The sequence below is a fragment of the Apteryx rowi genome, unplaced genomic scaffold (assembly GCF_003343035.1).
Source record: "Apteryx rowi isolate R43461 unplaced genomic scaffold, aptRow1 scaffold_424, whole genome shotgun sequence".
NCBI lineage: Eukaryota > Metazoa > Chordata > Aves > Apterygiformes > Apterygidae > Apteryx > Apteryx rowi.
In genome coordinates this window covers 591967-615377 of record NW_020450677.1, presented here as the reverse complement: position 1 = coordinate 615377, position 23411 = coordinate 591967, and the positions used below count along the sequence as shown (strand labels likewise).

The following is a 23411-nucleotide window of genomic DNA, read 5'->3' as shown; positions in this document are numbered from 1 at the left end:
TCTGTGTTACATTACTAAAACCTTTCATTTTAGAGCATGGATGAAAATTGCTGTACTGAAATGCATTTATCGTCTAGTAATTTCATTCCAGTTTCTCAGAGATGCATACCATTTTCGCAGAAATTTCCAAGATGCCTCCAGTTGTTTCCTCTATCAATATCAAATGCATCAAAAAAAGTTTCTGTGAACTTGGAACTTTTTCTGAGCTAAAGGACCTGAGCTCTTTTTTACTGTGGTTAAGCCTAACGAAAGTTTTTGAGATGTCTGCTGAAGCTTCATCAAATATACATGTTTTAGCAGCTTTGTAGAAAATAGCTGGCTTAAGTCTGTATTGCTGTCAGTACTACACCTTTCACAAACTTAAATCTCACTTTGTTTTTTCATGTGTAAGTGAATAGACTTGCTGGTATCTTTGTAATAGGTAAGGTTGTACAAGGAGTTAGGTAGAACCACTGAAGTTGTAATGTGATCTAAAATATTTCAAACTAGACAGTATTTAGTATGTCATATAAGCGGTATTTGAACACAGAATACTGCTGATTATATCCTTTATAGCATTCGGATTTCAGGAAATTGTCCTTATGTAATCTCTGCTGGTGTAAGAATGTTTTTTTTTCTCTGTTTCTGCTATGAAATTACCTTTCTTAAGCAGCTGTATTTTGGTGCGTGCCTGTGAAATCTCAGAATTTAAAATGTTGCCTCTACAATGCATACATATTTCTGAAATGTCTGATAATGCATCATTGATTTAAATGAAAATGGTCTTTCTTAAAAATGCGTTGATGCCTTTTCTTCTATTTAGGGATATAATGAACAACAAGGTGTTTTATCAGCATCCTAACTTAATGAGAGTCTTGGGCATGCATGAGACAGTTATGGATGTGATGGTAAATGTGCTTGGAGGAGATAAATCTCAGGTAATTTCACCATAATTTTATTTTTAGTTTTTCATCTTTAACATTTGCCAGAGGACACTAGGATGTTTAAGAGTAAGCATTCAGAAAAAAATAGACCCCCTTTTTATAAGAGAGCTATTGCTTGTCCAAATGGGATCTGTGAAGTAAGTATTAATATTAAAAATTGAACATTATTATTACAGCAGTAGTAGGAGATGACCAGCATTATAGGACGTGTGGTCAAAGTCAGACTTGATTTGAAAAAGAAGCGGGATGGTGAGGGGTTATAAGTATTGTATTTGTCTTTTAATAGTACTTTAAAAGATTTTGTTCTTATTTTAAACTAAACATATAGGTTAGGCTGCCTTCATAGGAGCTCTGTTAGGAAAATATACCTGTTCCTCTTAGATGCAGTATTATTAACAACAGACTGTAAAATTAGTTAACTAGTACTAACTTAATTTTGAATGCTCAATCTATAGTTTTCTTGCAGTGTTGTATTTTCCATTTCCTTGACATTATGTTTGAATGTCTAGGTGTTAGTTTAAAGGCAGAGCAGTGTAAATATTTTGAGCAGCACACCTGGACACTTAGGCTACCTGAGGGAAGTTGGAAATTAAGTGAAACTTGTCTTCTTTCTTCTCTGATTCTCCTTACTTATGCCTGATACTTTTATCCTATTGCCTTCCTCCCAAAAAAGAGGGATTTTCTCTGCTCCTGATATTGCTTATCTTGTTTTCTTTGGTCTTGCCGGTCATCCTTCTTGTGTATTTGGGAGGATTTGCACTTGTGTTTATCTTGTCCTCTCTCTGGCAACTTTTTGTTACTTGAATGTCTCCCGTACCCCCTACCCCCTTTCTTTGCTTTTTTGGTGATACTGCTCGTGTAGTTCTGTAAAATACTTATGAGTTGTATCTGGCTGTGTCATTACAGCTTTACAAAATGTTCATATACTGCTGTTAGTTAACACTACCATAGTATGCTTAATAGCAATATCATAGTATGCTGCTCATGTGTAATAGCTTGTTGTTGACTGAAATAGGTAAATGAGCCATATGTATTACACACAAAAACTGTACCAAAGGAAAACTGGAGTTAAACAATTCAAGTCCTCAGAAATTAGGAAATGCACCTAAAGTCTTTGATAGGTATTGCATGTCATATACATTTTAAGTATGTAATCACCTATATTTTTTTCCACAAGACTATTTTCTCATGAAGTGAAAAGACTGCACTTCCTCTCAGAATGAATTAGAGTTGTGGTGTAAAGAAGGCAATATTTATTATACAAATTAAAAAGTGTAGTGTAAAGGAGGCACGATGGAAAAAACAAAATAAAAACATGATTTTATGGTTAAAACACTCAGATAACACCTTGGGATGTTTAGAATTTATTTCTGCTTATGCCTAAAGGGTCCTAGTCAGCTTATTTCAAGAAGAATTTTCCTTGGTGGTCATAAATTTTCTCCTTAATTTTGTGAGTATCCTTAAGATGCAGATCTGCAACTGAACTGGGTGCTTGAATGTATAAAGTGCTATAGAAAGGTAAATTTAACAAATCAGGTTGGAGAAACCTTAAAAGAAGCATCAAAAATCTGTCCCATGATTTTTGATCTTGGTCTCACAAGCTCCTTTTAGTGAAATGTGAGAACAGCATAAGTTTCTCATCTCAGAAGATGTTATGAATATATGCAGCTTGTGAAACATTCTTTCAGGAATGCTACAGATGAAACTATTTTGTTTTCAGAGGAGAAATTATTTGCACATAATGTGCAGCAAGGTTGAAAAGAAAAAAGCTTTGGACAGTTAAGGTAAAACAAAATATTAACTTGCATTACCAGGCCTATGCATTGAATGATGTAGAAGTCCTGTAAAAACCTTTTATATGAAGGACATATATTCTTATTGTAACATACATAGGAGGATCGGTTAAGGTTCTTGGATATCCTTGATTCTGCTATGACTTAATATTTTGGTGGTTGAACTTGTTACCATAAGTTGTTAATACAATGTTTTGTATAACTAGGCTGCCAGTCACTTTGATTGAGAGTTACTTCTCAATGTAGAGATTTTTCTCACATACGGGTTCCATATAGCTCTTTCCAAAATAATTTTTCAACATTTTAAACCTAATGGCCTAATGACCTTAAGAGGAAAAAAAGATGAAAGGAAATGCAAGCCCTTTCTTTAAAGCAGGGGCAAAGCGACTGTCAGCTGCTTATTGCCTTGGTAACTTCGTTATACTTTCCCTGTTAGGCATGGAGGGAGAAGAATCTGAACAGATTGGTTATTAACATATTTCACTGCTTTGTCAACTTTCTTCTCCAGCAGATTGCTTTTCCTAAGATGGTGGCAAGCTGTTGTCGATTCCTGTGCTACTTCTGTCGAATTAGTCGTCAAAACCAAAAAGCCATGTTTGAGCATCTTAGTTACTTACTGGAAAACAGCAGCGTTGGGCTGGGTATGTTATGTATTTGTAGTAGCTAAAACCAAGTCCAGGAAGAACTGTGATATTACAGGTCTGTCGTCTAATTTGTATAACAAGTTGAAGCACGTCATTTGGGAAGATCTTTCTGAAGCTTAAACCACTTAGCAGATTCACCTTTCACTCACAATTTTTCCATTTTCCTTCCATCATTGTATTTCTGTGAATTATAATAGGCACAGGGTAGTGTAAATCTGTGCATTTAAACACCCTGAAAGATTTAGGATCAAATCCATGCTGTTTGACGTTTTTTCCATTGGATATAATTGTGTTTGGAAATCTAATTTTAAAGTAACCCTCTGTGGTGCTGGCCCGTTTCGTCTGAGAGCCAAACATGAGTAAGAATATGCTTTGCATGTTTGGGGTTTTTGTTTTGTTTTGCTTTTCCCCAAAGTTAAGCCCACTGATGTGATCTCCTACCCTTCCTTCAGAACCTTGGATCTTTGATTTTTTTAATGTGTGTGCTTTGAGTTGTGTAGCTCAGGAAAAATTGTCTTGGATAGGGAGATGGCTATATCAATAACATATAGCAAGGCAAGTAAGCATGTGATTTCACGGTGCTTTAGCTGTTCATGGTAACTGTTCCTATGCCCACATATGCCTGTATTAAACATGGAAAATGGAGTAAGAGTGAAAGAAAGAAAACAGGTAACACTGAGGCTTGAAACAGGCTCTTTTTGCTGAATATAGGCATATTTTAAAATCTTGAATTGATGTTTTAGGAGGGTTGTAGGGCTTCTTAGAATCACATAGTCAAAATGTTGCTCTGCTAAAGACAGTTGTATAATATTTTTCTAATTTGCTGTGTTGTTAATATTGATTTCTTTATCTGCATTTAAAAACGATGTATTTGTATATAGATATGGTAGCAAGCCAGAAATGAATCTGCCTGTTAATTTCATCACTACTCAAAACAATGAAGCATATTCTTGATTGAAAAACATCCATAAAACGTACTATTAATATATGAGTATGATCTAGATTCCAGTGTGACTGCTGCCCTCTGCTGCATGACCTTGATTACTGCAAACTAAATCGAATTACTGTATTTTAACATTCTTCTGCAGCATTTCCTTCAATGAGAGGTTCGACACCACTAGATGTTGCAGCAGCCTCTGTAATGGACAACAATGAGCTTGCACTAGCATTGGAGGAGCCAGACCTCGAGAAGGTAAGTGATCACTCTGACCTATTTTTTTAAATACTGTACTTGTACTAGAAGGGAAAAGGGCAAATTTGGTCATAATAATTTGGGGATTTGTGTGAGCAATTAATACAAATATTTTCCAACTGTAGTGCAACAAATCCTCACTCATCTTTCAACAGCAGAGGGTAGGTGGATTATCTTGCTGAGTTGCCTTAGTTATAGATGTTAAAGTGAAGCCATCTGTTAATGACAATTAACTATTCCAATTCCATGTTCTTTTTATCCGTTAGTAATGTTACCAATTGAAAAGTAAGAAACACTCAAATAGCTAGGTGTTAAATAACTGAGCTAATTTTACCTCGTTTGGAGTCCATTTAAATATTGGAATTTTTAAATCATTAATTTTATTTCTACTTAGAGCCTGCTAGAAAAAGAGAACCTGAGAACAGAGAATACAGTGAAAGTAAATAATAATAATAATAATAACAATAATAATAATAATGAAAAAAAACTATTTTCTGTGTGTAGGTTCCCTTTTACTGTGAAAGAGAGCCTTGTAGAATTTAGGATGCAGAATTTAGGATAGCAGCCAGCAGTAAAGCATCAGCTTTTCCCAAGGGCAAGGAGAGTCAGGCCCTTGCTTCTAGCTTTCTTCACAGCAGCTCTTGTCAGTGAAGGAGCTGGCCTTGCACCCAGCCAGTTAAACTCTTTAACTTAACTAACTAAAATCGTAGAAGGGGGATGCACTCCAAGCCCTAACACCCTGCTTCTTATTGACTTTGGACTTCTCTGGTAGGGATCTGTGTTCTGTTTCTTAGATGTGTGTCCATTTTACAGGTCTATTCTAGGATGCTAATATGGAATAAAAATATAGGAAAAAAGGAGGAAAGTAAAAGGGAGTAGAATCAGGACAGCACTTGGAAGGGGGTGCATTTCTTTAAATGTAGAAGTGCAAAGACACTGTGAATGCTACTATGCATTAAAAATTGACTTCTCAGTCTAGAGTAAATGTACATGTTTTGGCAGAGAAGAAAAAGAAAACATAAAAGGTAGACCAAAGCATGTGCTTTATTTAAGGAAAGTTTCCCTATCTTGGGGTTCTCAAATATGATGTCTTCGGAAGTAGTTGCTCTAGGTATGTGCTGTCTCAGGGTCAGATTGATTAAGGAGTATTTTCCATGCTGCTGCTTTTCACTTACTGGGAATTACAGTTTTCACTATCGATACCAAGTAGAAAGGAGGACAAGAAAAAGGGCATAAAACAGGAGGAAGGCTTGTCAAGAAACATTGTTCGGGGAGGAGCAAGTTAAGGTGAAAAAAGGAAGCAGGTCTTGTGGCCTAACTAAATCATAGAGATTGATGGGGATGGAGGCAAGATCTAAGAGAATGGAATGTCTGATATTTGAGGAAGGGAAATAGGAACAAGAGCTTAAGGATAGTTATAGTAGGAAACTGAATCCAGGATCCATGGCAATAGTTAGGAGTAAAGGGAAATGTGAAGGTAGGAGTAGGGGTGGGAGGAAGCAGAAGCAGTGGGTAAGTGGGTACATAAAATGGCATGAATGTTGTCTTTCCTAGGAGGGGAAGCAGAGTAAGGGATGGAGGATGTGTGCAAAGTCAGAGGAGAAAAACAGGGAAGGGAAGAAATATGTGCTAGCACAGCAGTGGGGAACAGAAACCAGAAGGCAGGGTTTGATAAGAATACAGGAGAGCAGTTGAGCACCCAAATGATAGCTTAGCACAGAAAACCCCCCTGGGAAGTAAGGGGCACCCCGTATTGGGACTAAAACCTGGGAGGGGATGTAGGATAACAATTATAGTATGCCGTGGGAGTGAGAGAAGTTGGGAAATGGAAACAAATGAGCATATGATGGAGATAGCTAGGAGAAGACAAAGACAGGAATATGAACTGAAGGCGTGTGAGAGCACAAGAATATACAAGTTTATGTAAAAGCAGCACTGAGAACAATTCCCAATTTTGTATCACTGCACACTTGCTGAGCATGCACTCTGTCCCATCATTAAAACAGTATTGGCCCCAGTATGAACCCCTGGGGTACACCACTAGTGACTGGAACACCATTAGTGACTGTCTTGTATATTCTTGGAAAATTCTGCTGTGAAGAATGGATTCTTTCTCAGCTTCTGCCGCAGAGTTTTCAAGTAGTGTTGGGCAGCTCACTTGAACTGAATTTCACTGCTAACCGTCAACTGTGTGTTCCCTGTTTGTTGGTGGTTGACCTTTGAGCATTTGGCACCATACCTAAAGAAATGCTGTATGTCCAAAGAGTAGCAGATATCAGCTGGAACATATACAATATTTTATGCTAAAAAATCAGGCTGTATGTGTTTCAAATTGGGCTTTCCAAATTTATCAGTCATTTTGGCTATAATAATGTAATGTATTAACTTTGGTAAATTAATAATTTTATCCAGTGCAGCATGTACATGTTATTCAGTAACTAAATCTATATACCGAATCAGAAGAAAAAAGAAATACTGTATAGGTATTAGTTCACTGAATGTAACATATCCATATCCTACTCACAGAACGATACAGGATTTCTGTGTGATTAAAGTCTGTACAATAATAAATGTGTTCAAGTAAAGGAAAGACACATAGACAATTTAACTTCTGAGTCTTTCCTGTAGCGAGTTTGATTTCTTTTTACTATATGTGTGTGTGTATGTGTGTGAAATAGAGGATTACAGTAGAAAGGTGTTATTCCCATGGCCTGATGACATACTGTAGTAAAGTAAATGGATTAAAATTTTGTTTTTGGTGGTAGTGTTATAAAATCTGAAAAGAGATGGTCAGGAGATTTTGCTCTTTCTGTTTTCTTACATTCTCAGTCTCTGTTTTAGTACATATTAGAACTTAACCGCTATATTGTGTCAAATCATAATCCAGTATCTTGTCTCTAGTAGTGTTCACTAATGGATTCTTGGAAAACAGTGTAAGAAAACATCGTTTTCCTTGGATATATCATCTCAAGGAAGATGAAAGTAATCAGTAATCTTGATAGATAGGTTCTGTGGGCTGCATTTTGAAAGTTGAAATAGATGCTCAGAATTATCCAATCTGTCCTTAAGAACCAAATTGTTCTCCACAAGAATAGATGAAGAGTTGTGAATTTTTTATTACTTGATTCTGCACACCTCCAAAATATCGGTAATCAATATATTTTTTTGCAGTTAGTTGAGAGCTAATTATTCTGAATACTGTCTTGGGCACCAGAATGAAGAATCAAAGATTAATCAGTTATTAAAGTGGAAAGCCATGATATGTATAATTTCTCTCTATACAAAACAGAGATTTACATAAATGTTTAACTCTCATATACTTTTTAAGCTCAAGCATGTTCCCTGCAATCTTTCCACATACCTGAGAGATTTCTGCCAACCTCTTGGCTGGAAGAGCTTTTTTTTTTTTTTTTTTTTTTTTTTTTTTCTTTCCACCGCATCACCAACTTCAAAACCAATCTTTAAAGCCTATCTGTGTGTATATGTTTCAGATACTCTTGAACAACTGGTGTACTAATCAAGTGAATCAGAGATCGTTAATGCAAGGGAATGCTTTGTTGTGCATTAGCTAATTTTGTCAATTTTCACCACTAGAGGAGATTTAAAATTTAGTAATACATTCACTCAGCATCTGCCCATATTTCCTCTGTTGCAGCCTTTTGAAGGCAACTTATATACTCTGTCATTAGGAGTATAAATCTTCTTTCAGGATTCATAACTAGTTTCTCTTTGTGGGCATTAGATAATGACTAAATATCATCTTATAGATGAAGAAATTTCTATATGGTGCTTAAACACAATAAGATATCTCCCTTTTTCTACCCATTTTTGGCTGCCTTCCATTGCAAGAAGTGATAATACACATCTCTTTACAGGTTCGTGAATGGTTTGTGATGTTCATTGCTTAGTTCAAAATATATTTAAGTACTAAAATCATGTTGTTCATATGTTGTCAGGGTTGTATTTTAAATAAAAACAGAAACTGCATATGTTTATGCAGTTAGGTGCATATTTCCTTGTAAGTGATTGAGAAATCATTCTGTTCATGTTTCAGAAATTCTCAGTTTACTATAATTAATGAAATTCATCATCTTTTCTCAAAGATTTGTCTTGTTTGTGCATACTCTTCCTGATAAGAAGTGGTGTGTTAGGAATTTACATATAACCAAAAATTTTAATCTTTCTGGTTCTCGAGACTTTTTAAAAATTCACTGATATTGCTTAATCTTCTGAATGATTTAATTATTTGTACCTCTGTTAAGCTTCATGTTAGATTTTTTCAAGAATTTTAATATTTTGGGTAGTTATTAAAACTGTTAATGTAATTTATAATGTTTCCATAATTCATACTTGTGGTTTCCATAATTCATCTTGAAAGTTTAATTGAAATTGCAGTAGCTAGAGTACAACCTAAACTTTACAACCTAAAGCTAGAATACAGCCTAAATTTTGCTGGTGTAGCAAGTTAAGGCATTTGTGCCAAATAATGTGATTTTGAAGTATTCTTTTTTAAATGCTGTTTATGTACTGTAAAAAAGATCTGAATTCATAGTGTTTATTCTGCTGCTTTTCACATTCCAAATTAAAATTTTTCATTTTGTTGTATTGTGTCTTCATATAATTAGGTAACCGTAGAAATAAAAAGTGCTTAGCTTTTTTCATTATCATCCAAAGCAAGAACTAGAAAATAAGATGGATACAATGTTGAGCTGTATTGATGGTTTCTCAGATGAAACACCTGATATATAAAAACCTTGTTACTAAAAAAAAATTCTTGATGTTAATTTTCTTTCATATGTTGGTAGTACTTTTACGAATGTAATTCACGCCCTAATGCACAAAACAAATGTTTAATACCATGATTGCTTATCTATTGTAGGTTGTTACCTACCTGGCAGGTTGTGGCCTGCAGAGTTGTCCAGTATTGCTAGCGAAAGGATATCCAGACATTGGATGGAATCCTATAGAGGGTGAACGTTACCTGTCATTCTTAAGATTTGCAGTTTTTGTTAACAGTAAGTTTAACTTCTTGTCATCCGGATTCTATCAAAAAGTTCCCTTAAAATGATTTTTCTATCCATAGCAATGTGTTAGTGGATGAAGAGAGTTTAATACATACTATTCTCATTACAAGCACAGGATTATTAGTATGTTCTGCTTAATGTAATTTTCTGAATGTAGATTATTAGTGTTACTTTTTTGTTATTTTTTTTACAACTTTTATTATTTGATAGAGTAGCTTGTTAGGGCAGCAAATGAAGTTAGGAATTCTACCTGTAAGTAAACTATAGTATAGAATATAGTGACTTACACTATTTTAGGTCAAACCATGATATGTCTAAAAATAAAACCAGTGAGCACTGAACAACTAGGTCATTGTGTTAACAAGGTGTGTGTGGTTTCATTGTTGTTTTTATAAATAAATGTTACAGTATTCTGTATAATCAGATGAGGGCACTGTTCCTAATTTGGATCTTACTTGCAAAAGTGTAATTAGTATGAAGAGTATACTGCACTTGATGGATTGCTAGTCAGTAGAGTTAAGTTAGTTTCAGGTGTTTCGACTTATTTTTTTTCCAGATAAACAATTATGATTGGGGTTTTGAACCTTCTGATTATGGCAGTTTTGGAGTCAGTATTTTGGATATCAGATTACTAATTTCTCTGTTTTGCTCTCCTGCTTGAGAGGACAATTACAAAGTAAATTTATAAAATCTTTAAATTATTGAGATAGAAGCAACATATAAACACTTGTAAACACATGAATTTTGCTACTGACCAATTAATCCCTGAAATAAGCAAATGCAACTTCTTTCCTCAAGCAAGATTCTTCATTAGCTTGGCCTATGAGGCAAATTAGAGAAGGTTGCAAGATACTAAGTTAAGGCTATTTTCATCTATTTGGTATTCATCATATAGAGAAGTCAGATATATATATTGAGAAGGTCAGAATAAGATGTAGTGTACAAGAAATCGTAAAATGAATATGTAGACTAATTCTTGGTAAGTGTATATTGACTTAAGTAGAGCAACACTCAAGATTAATTTGACATCCCTGCTTAAAATAAGATTTTCTTTCCTACATGTTCTAAATTAAAACTATCCTCAAGTGGCTTTTTTTTGATATGTGCTTCCTTTTATTCTAAAGCGCATAAATTGCACTCCTCACATATAGCTATCATTGGTGTGTCGATGTGCCGTGAATTAAGATAACTGTTTAACATTTACATACATAGCATAAACAGTACTGGAAATAAGCTACTCAATATTAGTAGTGGTTTTATTGAAATAAAAATAATCAGATTTTGTAATTTTATTTGTAGTTGATATTTGATACTGCAATGTGTATTCACTCAGCCCCTGACTAGTTTTTGAGAGGGCTTAGTGTTTGCCTCCCAAAAGGGATGCAAAGCATGCAAGGATTCAAGAACATCAAGTATCTACAGCTGAATGTTTGTACACGTTTTGATGACTGCTAGGCTACCTCTAGAGAGGTATTTAGTGAAATTCTTGAGATTGGATTATTTTATTTAATTCATTATTTTAAAAGTCTTCACTTGGCAGTTTTTAACCAAATCAAACTAGAATTGTGGACTTAAGATTTAAAATCCTGCTTTCTCCCTGCAGTGTGAAAATAAATGAATGAAATGAAAAAAAGGCAGAATCTGTGCAAAGTCAGGACTGGTGTCTGTTCCATATCAGGATCATACCTGTTTTTTAAGTGGAAAAATACGAAACGGAAATGTTTACAGTTCTTAGCTGCTCTTTCCAGAGCCAGTCAATCCCACTGACTGTTATCTGGTGAGATAACATAACCTTCCCTTGATTCTGACTTCCTTGTGGCACTGAAGGATGTGGCTGCTCTCACATAAACCACAGTTTCTAATCTCATTTCTTTCGGTGGCCAATAAAGCTGCAAAATTCAGTTCAAATTAAACTGACTACTTTGGTTTCTTTATCAGTTAAGTACTGTAGATCACAAATAAAGTACTGGTGCTGATGATCAGGAGATAAAGCCACTAACATCCCGTACTCAGTGACTGAGCTCTGTTTCTTTTCCTATAAATTGTTTTTTTCCAGCATGCTCTATCAATCTCTTATCATCCTACAGATTTTCAGTCTTTTTACAAAGTATCCACTGTGAATTTTCTAAATGGTTGCACTTAACTACTAGCTCATTTTACTTTTTTGACCTAATTATTGTACCTGAAGTACTTCCCGGTGCCACTGACTGCAGTCCACTAAGCAATTAGTTATATACAAGGAGATCATTTATATGAAGAGTCCTAATTATTTTTAGTTAGAAGCAACTAGATGACAACCTGCTCGCCCTTACTGAATTTGTACAATAGTTGCAGCCACTCTTTTCACCTTTCAAATAGACATATATTTTTCTATACAAAGCTGTTATTAATGAGGATGTTTCAGGCAAGCCATGACCTATAAAGCAGATTGTAATATGATTTTTATATATAAAAAGATGAAGTATTCTATTTCAGGCTTTAAATAGCAAGCAGAAAATTTTATCTATATTTAAACATGTAGTAGAAAGAATCAGGAGATCTTACTCCAGTATATTTAATCTAAAATAAGAGTTGCTATTCTTTAATCATATCAAGAAAGTTAAACTCCAAGATCAGTTTTCCAGTGATGAAGCACTAAGGACACAATGTCAAACAATGTTCTTTGTTTTGACTGGTCCATTAAAAATGAAAAGACACTCACTCCTCTGAAATTGCAGACTTCTTGGTTCTTGGAATTATTAGCCTTTACACCAGAAGCTGAAGTAAATTATATACGATGTGTGGATGGTATCATGAAATTTGGTAAGATAGTCTCTATCTTTGTGCTGGGATTGGTACTCACAATGTATTTCCTAAAGCCAGGAATGCATACATTTGAAATCTGCCAGTCTGTAACAGCAACCCACCAAAAAATATGGCTTGTCATTAACACAGATTGTCCAAGAATGGAAAATGGATTTCTTGTAGTGCTGGTCTCGCTTGTCAATATGATATGTTTTGGTTTTCTAGTCACTTTTATGCAGGAGCCATTCCAGAAGCTAGTACCACATTATTTTAAATCTAAGAGAGAGTAGCCTTTGCCGTAAAAGGCAAATTAACCTTCTAAAGTGAATTTTTTAGGTTGAGTTTAATAAAACCTTGGCAAGACAAGTCTACACTGTCCATTTTTAAAAGTAGATATGTTTTTGGTAAAGCACATCCAATGCTGCCAATACGATATATTTTTAATTTAGAAATAAGAATGAGGGTCTGTTTTGTATTTTGCAAAATTTAGTCGAAAATGCAGTCTTCTCCCAAGCTGAGGATACCTTTCAGCAGAAAGCATGAAGCTTTTATGTATAATGCTAAGATTTCTTTTGGTCTTCAGGTGAAAGTGTCGAGGAAAATGCAAGTGTTGTTGTCAAGCTCCTTATTCGACGCCCAGAATGCTTTGGACCAGACCTTAGGGGTGAAGGTGGAAATGGTTTGCTGGCAGCTATGCAAGAAGCTATCAGGATCTCGGAGAATCCTGCTCGTGACCTTCCCTCTCAGGGTTATAAAAGAGAAGGGTAAGTAAATGTGAATGCTTGTTTGGCAAATAATGTTTTAATAGTTGGCATGTCTAATCATGCCTGAGGTATGTGCATAATAGGCCCTGTTGTGCAAGGCTTTGTACAAACATAGAGTATTAGAGAGTCATGCCTATGAACAGTTACTGTATGGAAATCATATATCATGAGCTAGATAAAGGAAGTGGAATAAGAGTTACTGAAGAGAAGAAGCCTGAAGGATAAAGCAAAGACGATGACAGTTGTGGAATGAAGCTAAGGCAAAGAGAAAGTGAAAGAAGAGGAAGGTAGAAGGTTGACAGGAACAGCCAGTTACTACTGTTTAATTGTGCGCTTACTATAGGTATAGAAAACCTGTAATCTGTATCCAGGGGGAATTAATATATCTGATTTATAATCTCTGGAACATGGATCTAGCTCCAGAGAGGAGCTATAGATGTATATCAGCAAAAATACTCACTGGTTTTGGTTACTCTTTAGTGATGATGAAGAGGAGGAGGAGGAAATCGTGCACATGGGCAATGCGATCATGTCATTTTACTCAGCTCTCATAGATTTGCTTGGACGCTGTGCACCAGAAATGCATGTAAGTTCATTCTGTAACTTGATCAGAAAAGGTGGGAGATGATTTGTAAACAGAACTGTACGTGTCTAACTAAACTGTTCTCTGCTCAAGGGCTTCTTCCCTTCCGAAGGTGGGCTGCATTGCCTTTCTCACTGTATCTAGATAAACGTATTCCCTGCAAGCTGTTTATAAAGAATCACTGACTTTTGCTTTCTTGTATACTTTGCAATTTATGTAAAATTTTGGAAATTTTTATATGACTGTGGGATCAAAATAAAAATGAACTACTAGTGTTGCACATTTTTCATGTCCAGTGAATTTTCTGAAATTTTTCCTATACTGTTTTGTAGGTAGGCATAAAAATCTTCATAGAATGTGATGCAGAGCTTATCTTTCTTGTGCATCTGTTGAAGTGTGGTATTAACACCACATGGATATATGGAAAAGGATATAAAATAACTATTTTGACTGTAGTACCTATAAAAGTCACATGCAAGACTTGCTTTTACTTAGAGTGACTTTTGCTTGTCTATATTTAAAATTCTTTAGTAGTGTCTATCCAGCTGAAGATGCAGTATTTGTGTATCTTGTAGTTTCCCATGTATGTTACTACCAAAGCTATTAACTTTACTATCTGTAAAGCTTTATGTAGTGATAGTAGTTGCAAGTTAAGAAAATTACTGGAAGAGATTTTCAGAGACACGGAGAATGGATGCCTAATTTCTGCTAAAGGTTAAAAAGAATTGGTCACCTGATTATAGTTTATGCATTTTGAAATCTTCACTGCATAAATATAAGAGAAAAATGTGTAGATAACGCAAACAGGTTTGTATCTATCTATAGTATAGAGAGGCAAGCTCAAAACCTTGCACTGTAGGTTCTATAAGTAACATGAATCTTTGGGAAATTTTCAGTTTCATCACTATCTTGTTGGTGCTTAGGAGTCTTATCCATGTGGGGTTTTTTGTTGTTGTTGTTTTTTTATTGAGAGTTTATAATATCCTGAAAGTACTGATATGATATCAAAATTAGCATGGATGAAAAAGTAGGATCAGCTGAAAATCAGCTACTCCATTAGAGTGCTGTGATAAATTGAATTCGTGTACTTTTTTTCCAAGCAGTACAGTGTTTCAAACACACAAAAAATATATTAATATCAGTATTTTGAGGAAATTTTTCTGATGTCACTCAGTACTAAATTTCTTAATTGATAAACTTTTTCTAACAGCTTATTCAAAGTGGAAAAGGTGAAGCTATTCGAATCAGATCAATCCTTCGATCTCTAGTGCCAACTGAAGACTTGGTTGGGATTATAAGTATACCACTAAAGCTGTCAACAGTCAACAAAGGTAACCTCAATATTTTTATTAGATCAATTGATCTTTTTATTAAAAAGCTTTTGGAACGCAAGCTTTCAGGTGTGAAATAGAAACAGTAGTTTTATTGGAATTGGGTATGAGTAGAAAACCATTCTTCAGATTTTAATGATGATATGCATCAATTAGACCCGCTCTAGTAGAAAACAGACTTGCTTCTGTGGAGCAGAGAATCTAAGAACATAAGACCTTACTGCATCAGACTAAAGGCCCATCTATCTCAGTACTCTGTCTACCAGAGTGGCTGTAGGGGAGGCTATGTGTATAGGTAGAACATGTAAGCCTGGCATCTATTCATTTGTACTTTCACAACACCCACAGTCATTTGTTTAGAGATGTTAGAGGGTACCTCCCTGCCTGTTAGTATATGTTTCTGGACCTGTTGTCCAAGAATTTATCCAATCCCTTTGTGATACTGTCTGTAACCGCTCCTGTGGCAGTAAATTCCAGAACTTCACTATTTGCTATATTAAAAAGTACTATCTCTTTTTAAACTGATCTCCTACTAGTTTTAATGAGCACCCTCAAATTGTAGTGTTGTGGGATTTGGTGAATAGCAGTTCTTTGTTCACCTTATCAGCTACTTTAATGATTTTCTAAATCTCAGTTATATTCTTTCTCACTCCTCATTTTGCCATATTGAATACTTTCAGCTTTTTTTAGTCCCTTCAGTAAGGTTACTGCTCCATTGCCTTAATCATTTTAGTTGCCCATCTGTGTAACTTTTCTAAGTCTGTTCTGTCATCCTGAGATGTGGAACACAGAGCTACGCAAGGTGCGTAAGATGTGAGCAGAATGTACTCAAGATGCAGGCACGCAATAGTTTGTTTTATGTGTGAACTTTATATTTTATATAGCAGCAAAACAGTGTCCTCTGTCTTGTTCTGAATACCCTTCCTGATGATGCCCAGTATCCTGTTGGCTTATTTGATCACTGCTACACACTGAGCTTCTGTTTCACAGAATTTCAATGATTACTTTAGGATCTCTTTCCTGAGTTGTAATGTCAGTACCAAGCTCAGTATAAGCATGTAGGCATGGCTTATTTTTCTGTGGATGCATTATCTTAGATTTGTCTGCCATCGGCTCAGTTGATGCTCAGCTGTCACTACTTTGCCCACTCACTCAGTTTTGTTAACTATTTAACCATGCAGAAGAGCTTAGTACTATATGCAGACTTTGAGGCTTCGTTGTTCACTTCCTTCTTCAGGTCACTGATGACTCAGTATAGATTCCTGTATGTCCTTGCTTGATTGCAAATGCCCATGGCATTTTAATTGGTCTTATCTGCCTTTCCTGTTTCTTGTAACTACACTGTTTATTTTCTTCCTGACCTTTTCAGAGGAATTGAAAGCTAGCCACATCCCCTTTGGGACTGTGCTGATCTGAAGCAGGTACTCTTCCACACCTGTTGTCTTTTCTCCAGTTTCTAGGAAAAATATTCCACTCTGACCTCTAATGTTCAATCACAGAAGCCTGGCTTCTTTTTGATTAGGGTGCAGCCTATTTCGATACATGCTTGTCTTGTCTGAAAACATTCCCCATTTTACAATCGAAAGGGGTCTTGATGATAGTGTTCTTGCTTGTTAGTTGATTGTCAGTTCTTTCCTAGAAGCAGTCAATGTGGTTATCCAAGGTGGACTTATTTCCGCAAAACAATTTCCAGGGTGGCACTTCAAACTAGAATTTTCTATAATGCATAAACTCAACAGAGGGTGAAGTTTTAATGCACATGACCTCCATCTTTCCTACTAACTTCTCCATGTTCCACAGGCTATAAACTACCAATGTGTCATTTTCTTCTAGGGCAAAATAACTTTATCACTTTCCTCTCCTCCTATTGTCCTTCCCGTTCCACAAGAATTGCCTATTCCACCTTTACAGTTAGAGATGTGGTCTACCTGATACACAGCCAGTTAAACTCTGTGTTATTGTTCTGTTAAATGTATATTTAACTCTGAAATCTGCTACTTCAGGGACTTGTACGCTTTAAAACTTGGCTTAAAAATGATGTCACTTCTATCTAAAAATCTTGTTTTATGCAAATAGAAGTTTTATTTGTGTGTATGCATAAAGTATGTGTAGAATTTGAAGTAAGTGCAGGACTCCATGCTCTGTATGTTTGCCATGATTTAGAGTAAGTGCTTTTAATTAAAAATACATTCTTACTTATGCTTATATTTAAAGGAATATTTCAAAGCTAAGGTGGTTTCATTAAGCACAAGAATGCTTAATGGTAGGAATACCTTGGTGGGAGTGGGAGTTTTGCTATTGTTATTCCTTAGCATTCAGAGTTGTCAGGGTGACCTCCTGTAAGGGAAGGCCTTGTTCTGTCCCATGTGGTTGTGTTATATTCGGCCAGAATCCTTCTCCTCTCTGCTGAGTAGATCTGCAACAAAAAAAAAAAAAAAAAAAAAATGCAGCAAATTGCTGCATGTGATTTGGGGGGAAGAGGGGGAGATTTGAAGACTTGTACTGTTGGAACTGGATTAAAACTAGAAAAACACTTTTTTAGTTACAAAAAACGAACCAAGAGTAAAACTTTTCAGTAATTGTTCATCATCTCTATAGAGAATGATAATATAGATCTTAGTATGTTTTCTRTATTCTGAAGCAATGAGCTTGACTCTAGTGGATTTCATCTTTATTATAAATTGAGTGAGTTGTCTACTTCCTTTCTTTTTAAATAGTGTATCTTCCTTCGGAAAAAAAAATTGTTTTTCTAAAGCATAAAATATTAGTAATTCTGGTTTCTTCAGAATTGTGCTTCTCCTGCCAAAGTAATATCTTCATTTATTTTAAATGACAACTGGTATCTGTTAGAAATTTAGAATTGACCTTCTATATAGTACTATTCTTCTTTAACATCTCTAACTCAAAAAAGATGCGTTCCCTTTAGATTGTATGTTCTTTCTAGTGTACTTTACATGAGACAAATGTTAGAATTCTTAACCTTCTGAAACTTCACAGTTATGCTATATCTTAACATTTGCAGTAAGATTTTTCCCTTAATTTAATTTTACCAGGTAAGCATTCTCTGTAATGGTAATGAAACAAGTAGAATACTTTAACTAATCATTCTTAAATTTTCGTTTAAAAGTGAAAGATTTAAATTCTATTAAATAAATTGCAAATAATAAAGTTTTTGAAATAATAAATACTGCACATTCTTTTTCAGCAAACAAGAAAACTGAACAAGAATATCTTTTTCATTGAACATGTGATTTTACACATGAAATCTAATTATAGTGTCTTTCATTGTCTCGGTGTTTCTCATTATGTCAGTTATCTACTATTAAAAATTGCTGTATGTATTTACGTAGACGGCACAGTGAATGAGCCAGACATGTCTGCAAATTTCTGTCCTGATCATAAAGCACCCATGGTGCTCTTCTTGGACCGTGTCTATGGTATTAAGGACCAAAGCTTTCTCCTTCACTTACTGGAAGTTGGATTTTTACCAGATTTAAGAGCCTCTGCCTCTCTGGATACAGTAAGTATTTTGCTACGGAGATTAGGTGCAGTGGTTGGATACAGTAGCTCTGTAAGAGTAAAAACTAGAACTTCAAGTCCAAACAGCATTAAAAGAAAAAATCCTCACTATGTACACAAACAATAATAGCGAAATTACGTTTTCGTTTATAGTGCTTAAGTTTGATCATATTCAGTACCACTTTATGAAGCAGCAGTGTAATGTAATTTTAAGACTTTTAGTACAGGCATACATTAATTATACAGTAAGTATAAAGTATGTTTACTGTAATAGGTTTAATGGTTACTTTTATTTCATGTGTGCTTCCAAGAATTACACTAAAAATTCACGTAACGTGTAGGTATGAAGAAATTAGATGAAAAGTGCTGCCTAATGCTTTGTGATTTTGCTAACGTATTTAAAGAACAAGCTGCCTCTTCTCTTTATTGCTTCTATCAGTTTAGAATGCAGTGAGGCAAGAAATCTGTTTTGATGAAATAACTGGATGATGTGGATTTTCTCATGTTCTAAAAAATTAGTTGTTGTCCTCATGCAGGTGCTGGAGATACTATGTTGGTACCCAACCACTAAAGAGACGTCAGGAATATGTCATTATTATATTTTACAGATTTCATTCTTAGTAACCTTTATTCCATATGATACTAACAATTATGTGCTACTTCATACAGGTTTCTCTAAGCACTACAGAGGCAGCTCTTGCACTAAATAGATATATTTGCTCGGCTGTGTTTCCATTACTCAAAAGATGTGCTCCCCTCTTTTCTGGAACGGAGCATCACGCCTCTCTGGTTGACTCCATGCTTCACACAATATATAGGTTATCCAAGGGACGGTCCCTTACAAAAGCACAAAGAGACACTATTGAAGAGTGCCTGCTTGCTATTTGCCAGTAAGTATGATACCTGTGTGCAAATTCATTTATTTTGTCCAGTAAATGGAAATAACCATACATATTTTAATAATGTATTTTTTGTGTATCATGTAGAACAGGAGTATCTTATTCTTGTATGCAATAAATAACCAGAGTGTATGACAGGTATTTTTTTTCCCCAAGAGTAAATAGTTTTCTCTTTTCATTACATATGCTACATTATGCAAGCTGTTGTATAGGTAAGAACTTTTTGATGGTACAGCATAAATTCTGATTATTTTAATAACAAAACCTCATTAACTACTGAAAATGTTTTGATTCTGACTGTGAGTGTATGTTGGGGATGTAAGGGATTGATTTGTCTGTATTTTTGACTGTGGTTTGAAGAACCTTGGCCTTAGTTTAAAAAAAAAAAAAAAAAAGCCAAACAAAACCTAAACCACCCCTCCAAAAATCCCAAAACTGGAATGTGAGCATTGAAATCATGTCAGAAATTGAAACGTAGATTTGCCAACAGAACTGTAATTCTTGGTCTTTGTCATCTCTAAGTGATAAGGGTAGCAGCCCATGGAAGGGAGCTATGCATTTCTGTTAACAATCAGTAAGGCATTTGGGGTAGGAGCTTCCAGGGCTCTCCAGTTTGGAAGACTGTTTATGAGTATAGTTGGGAATTCAGAACAAACATTGAATGCATGCAGTATATGAAGCCAGAAAGCATAAAACTGAGGCCATATCTCATGTCTCATACTACTTGTCTGTGCAAGTAGACTGTTAAAAAGGAATGCAGTGTATATTTTCAGTTTGTGCATAGCTCTGGCCCCCTACCGAAAAGAGAATATAGTAGAACTGGAAAAGATTAACGCAAGCACAACAAGAATGATCAACATAAGGAATGGTTTCCCTACCTTGGACCAGCTTTAGCAGACCAGGAATCTTCAGCCTGAAAAAGAGATGACTGAGAGGAAGATATGAAAGAGGTTTTTTACATTGATTTGGAGGATCTAGATCACTGAAATTAAATAGCTAGAAAAGATGTTAGGTAATTTGTTCAGTCTCCCATTTGAGATTTATTTCTTACATTAATAATCATAATGTATTCCCTAGACCAGTGTCAATCAGAAGTATTTTGCTGCTTTTTAGTTTCATATCGGATACCATTCTTTTAGGACAATATTCTGTTTATTTAGCTTAGATTGCCCCTGCAACATACTTGAACCACCTGGAAGAATTCTAAAAAAATCCAGCACCCTTGCTTATGTCATCATATGGCACAATCATATGTGCTGTATGTATATAAGAGAGTCCAAATGTTCACTTTCCTTGCATTTATATCCTCCTATATATAGGTGAGGCATAGTAAGATTCCTTAAGCTCAAATTTAATCAAGGTCTAGAGTTTCTTTTCTGTTGTTTTTATGTACCTGAGGATATTTAGTCTACAGCTTGTTTTTTCTGTGCACATAACAGTGTTTTTCCATATACTTTTAATGAGTGATTTGAATTCCAGTAGGCAAATTGATTTCAATTTATATTACAATTTCACTGGAATGTATGAATGTTACTAACAAGAACACTTTTTTTTTTTTTTTTTTTACAGCCACTTACGCCCCTCTATGCTACAACAGCTGTTGAGAAGGCTAGTTTTTGATGTACCCCTGCTCAATGAATACTGTAAAATGCCTCTCAAGGTAAGTGCTGTACTTTATATATACATATTCAGCATAAAACTTAGTCCACAATGATCTGTCATTGTCATGTTTTTAAAAACAGAACGGGGCAGGGTAAAGCAACGTGAAATGACTTCTAAATTTAAACTAATTTTATGGTTTTATAAGGCTTTAGGCTTGAATATAATGATTAAAGGCATTCTGAGATGTTGCCTTATGGTAGCAGTATATTGTAAGTTGATTGTGTGATTGTGTTCAGTGAACTGTTAACTTTTTCACTGCTTCAGCAGAAGTAGTATTGAAAGAAGCAGATTAAATGTTAGCATTATCTTGATCTTTCTTCCTCTGCTGTATGTTTTATAATAGCTCTTGGTAGGATGCATAGACCAGCAATAACTTTTAAAAGAAGTGATTCAGGGAATTTGATACAGGGAAAAGAACTCACTGTCTATTATCCAGGAGGAAAATGTATTTAAGGGGAAAATTTTGAGCAATCTTGAATTGAAGTCTTACCCATCTTTCTGTTCTGCAATCAGAGGATGATAATTGTGAGAAAATAAATACAGTTATTTAGAATTTACCTGTCAAGTTTGCCTCCTGAGCAATGTTCTTGTTGGGAGAAACAGGCCAGATCTTAGGTCAGCAGGCTAGTCATTTTATGGCAGAGTGGAAATACTGTAGCCCTCTAAAGCGCAGCTGCCAAATCCACAGATATCTTCTGGGGCATCATCAATTTTATAGCACAAGCGTTGTTGTTGGGTGCCTTTGGGGTGGGGTGAGTTTTTTGATTTTCTTTTTTTATTCCTCAGCAAAATTGCAGGAAAATTTAAAATGTAAGGATTTTGTCTGATGCCGAGTGAAGTTTTTGAATTTTCCTTGGGTCAGGAATTTTGAGTTCCAAAGAAGAAATTGGTAAAAGTTTGAACTGGTGCTGAAAGTGCACCAATAATTGTATATGCTAGTCCTTTAACTGGTATGTTAAAGATTGTCTGTGCAATAGTTCTTTCCATAGATTTTTCCACAGATGACCAGACATTGCTAATTTGAAAAGGGTGTACTGTAACTGTGTTTTGCAATGTTTTGAATTATATTGAGGCCATAAGCTACAATTGACAGAAGTATAGTAATTTTGAATTTGTAAAACTTCTTACCAGAATCTATCGTGTCCAGTTTCATACCCATATGCTTTATTTCATTGTCTATATTTTTTTATCCTTTGGGCTAATCTGTACTCAAATGGTGACAAACCTGAAGTTTTATGATTTTCCTATTCATTGTGGTCACTGAGAATCTCACAGTAGCAGCAATGGCTTATAGCACAGGCTTTACACTTTCAAAGCTCAGGCACTACTGTTATCTCAAAAATAAAAGTGGGGAAAAAGAAAACAAAGTTTATTGGCCCTTAGCAACAAAGAAATGGAAGTAAATAATAATACTCATATAAATGTTTAAATAAATGCTAGCCATTTAGACTTTCTCTAACCAGTATGTTATGTTGTTAAGTACCAGAATTTTACACACTTTTATTTTCTGGAAAATCTAGCTTCTGACAAATCACTATGAGCAGTGCTGGAAATATTATTGCCTGCCTTCAGGAATGGGAAGTTACGGAATTGCAGCAGAAGAAGAATTACATTTAACTGAAAAACTTTTCTGGGGAATATTTGATTCCTTGTCTCATAAGGTAATGACTGTAATTTACGTTACAATTCAAGGTGACTATAAAAGCATTACTATAATAATTTGTGGTGCCAAGTGCAGAAAGTATCTGTTTCAGCAATTCTTTCACATAATATGGGAGGTATGATAGTGAATACTTCCAGTGAAGTAACATTCTAATGAAAGATTGAATGGTGAATCTTGAAGGATTCTCTCCAAACTAATGAAATGTGAAATTTTTGTCTCGGTATAACCTTATACCTTCCTCTAGTAATGGGGCAGATTGCTTGATGCACTAACGAAAGTTAACATTCTCTCTTTTACCTTTGCTCTACTACACTTCTTGAAATAATTCTTACTGACATAAAATAGCATTAATTTTAAGAGACACTTACATATGCTTATCAAATTACTGTTGTAAGCACTGTAACAGAACTTGCATTTTGTTAGTTTGCTGATCATTGCCTAGCTCAAGAACTATGATGCAACATTCCTATAAAGAAACATATTCCTGTGTTACTGTTCCAAAGTGCACTTTTTTCTTGATTAAGGAGAAGTTATCTTTCTGATATGAGGAATACCTTACTAAGTAAATACTTTTTGGACTGTATTGGACTCAAAAATCAGGCTTATACATGTTTTGTATATACTTACACA

The 23411-nt window shown here is 35.1% G+C and overlaps 1 protein-coding gene across 1 annotated transcript in view; it reads left to right on the top strand.

Annotated features, from left to right (window-relative positions):
* The window catches only part of RYR3 (ryanodine receptor 3), a 267401-nt gene that overhangs the window by 154272 nt on the left and 89718 nt on the right, over positions 1 to 23411 (top strand). Inside the window, exons 40-50 of the mRNA XM_026076056.1 lie at positions 803 to 917; positions 3228 to 3357; positions 4449 to 4552; positions 9432 to 9567; positions 12944 to 13124; positions 13605 to 13710; positions 14918 to 15038; positions 18389 to 18558; positions 19227 to 19447; positions 21026 to 21116; positions 22639 to 22779. Coding sequence (XP_025931841.1) covers positions 803 to 917; positions 3228 to 3357; positions 4449 to 4552; positions 9432 to 9567; positions 12944 to 13124; positions 13605 to 13710; positions 14918 to 15038; positions 18389 to 18558; positions 19227 to 19447; positions 21026 to 21116; positions 22639 to 22779 — 1516 coding nt within the window. The remainder of the gene's footprint in view (positions 1 to 802; positions 918 to 3227; positions 3358 to 4448; positions 4553 to 9431; positions 9568 to 12943; positions 13125 to 13604; positions 13711 to 14917; positions 15039 to 18388; positions 18559 to 19226; positions 19448 to 21025; positions 21117 to 22638; positions 22780 to 23411) is intronic.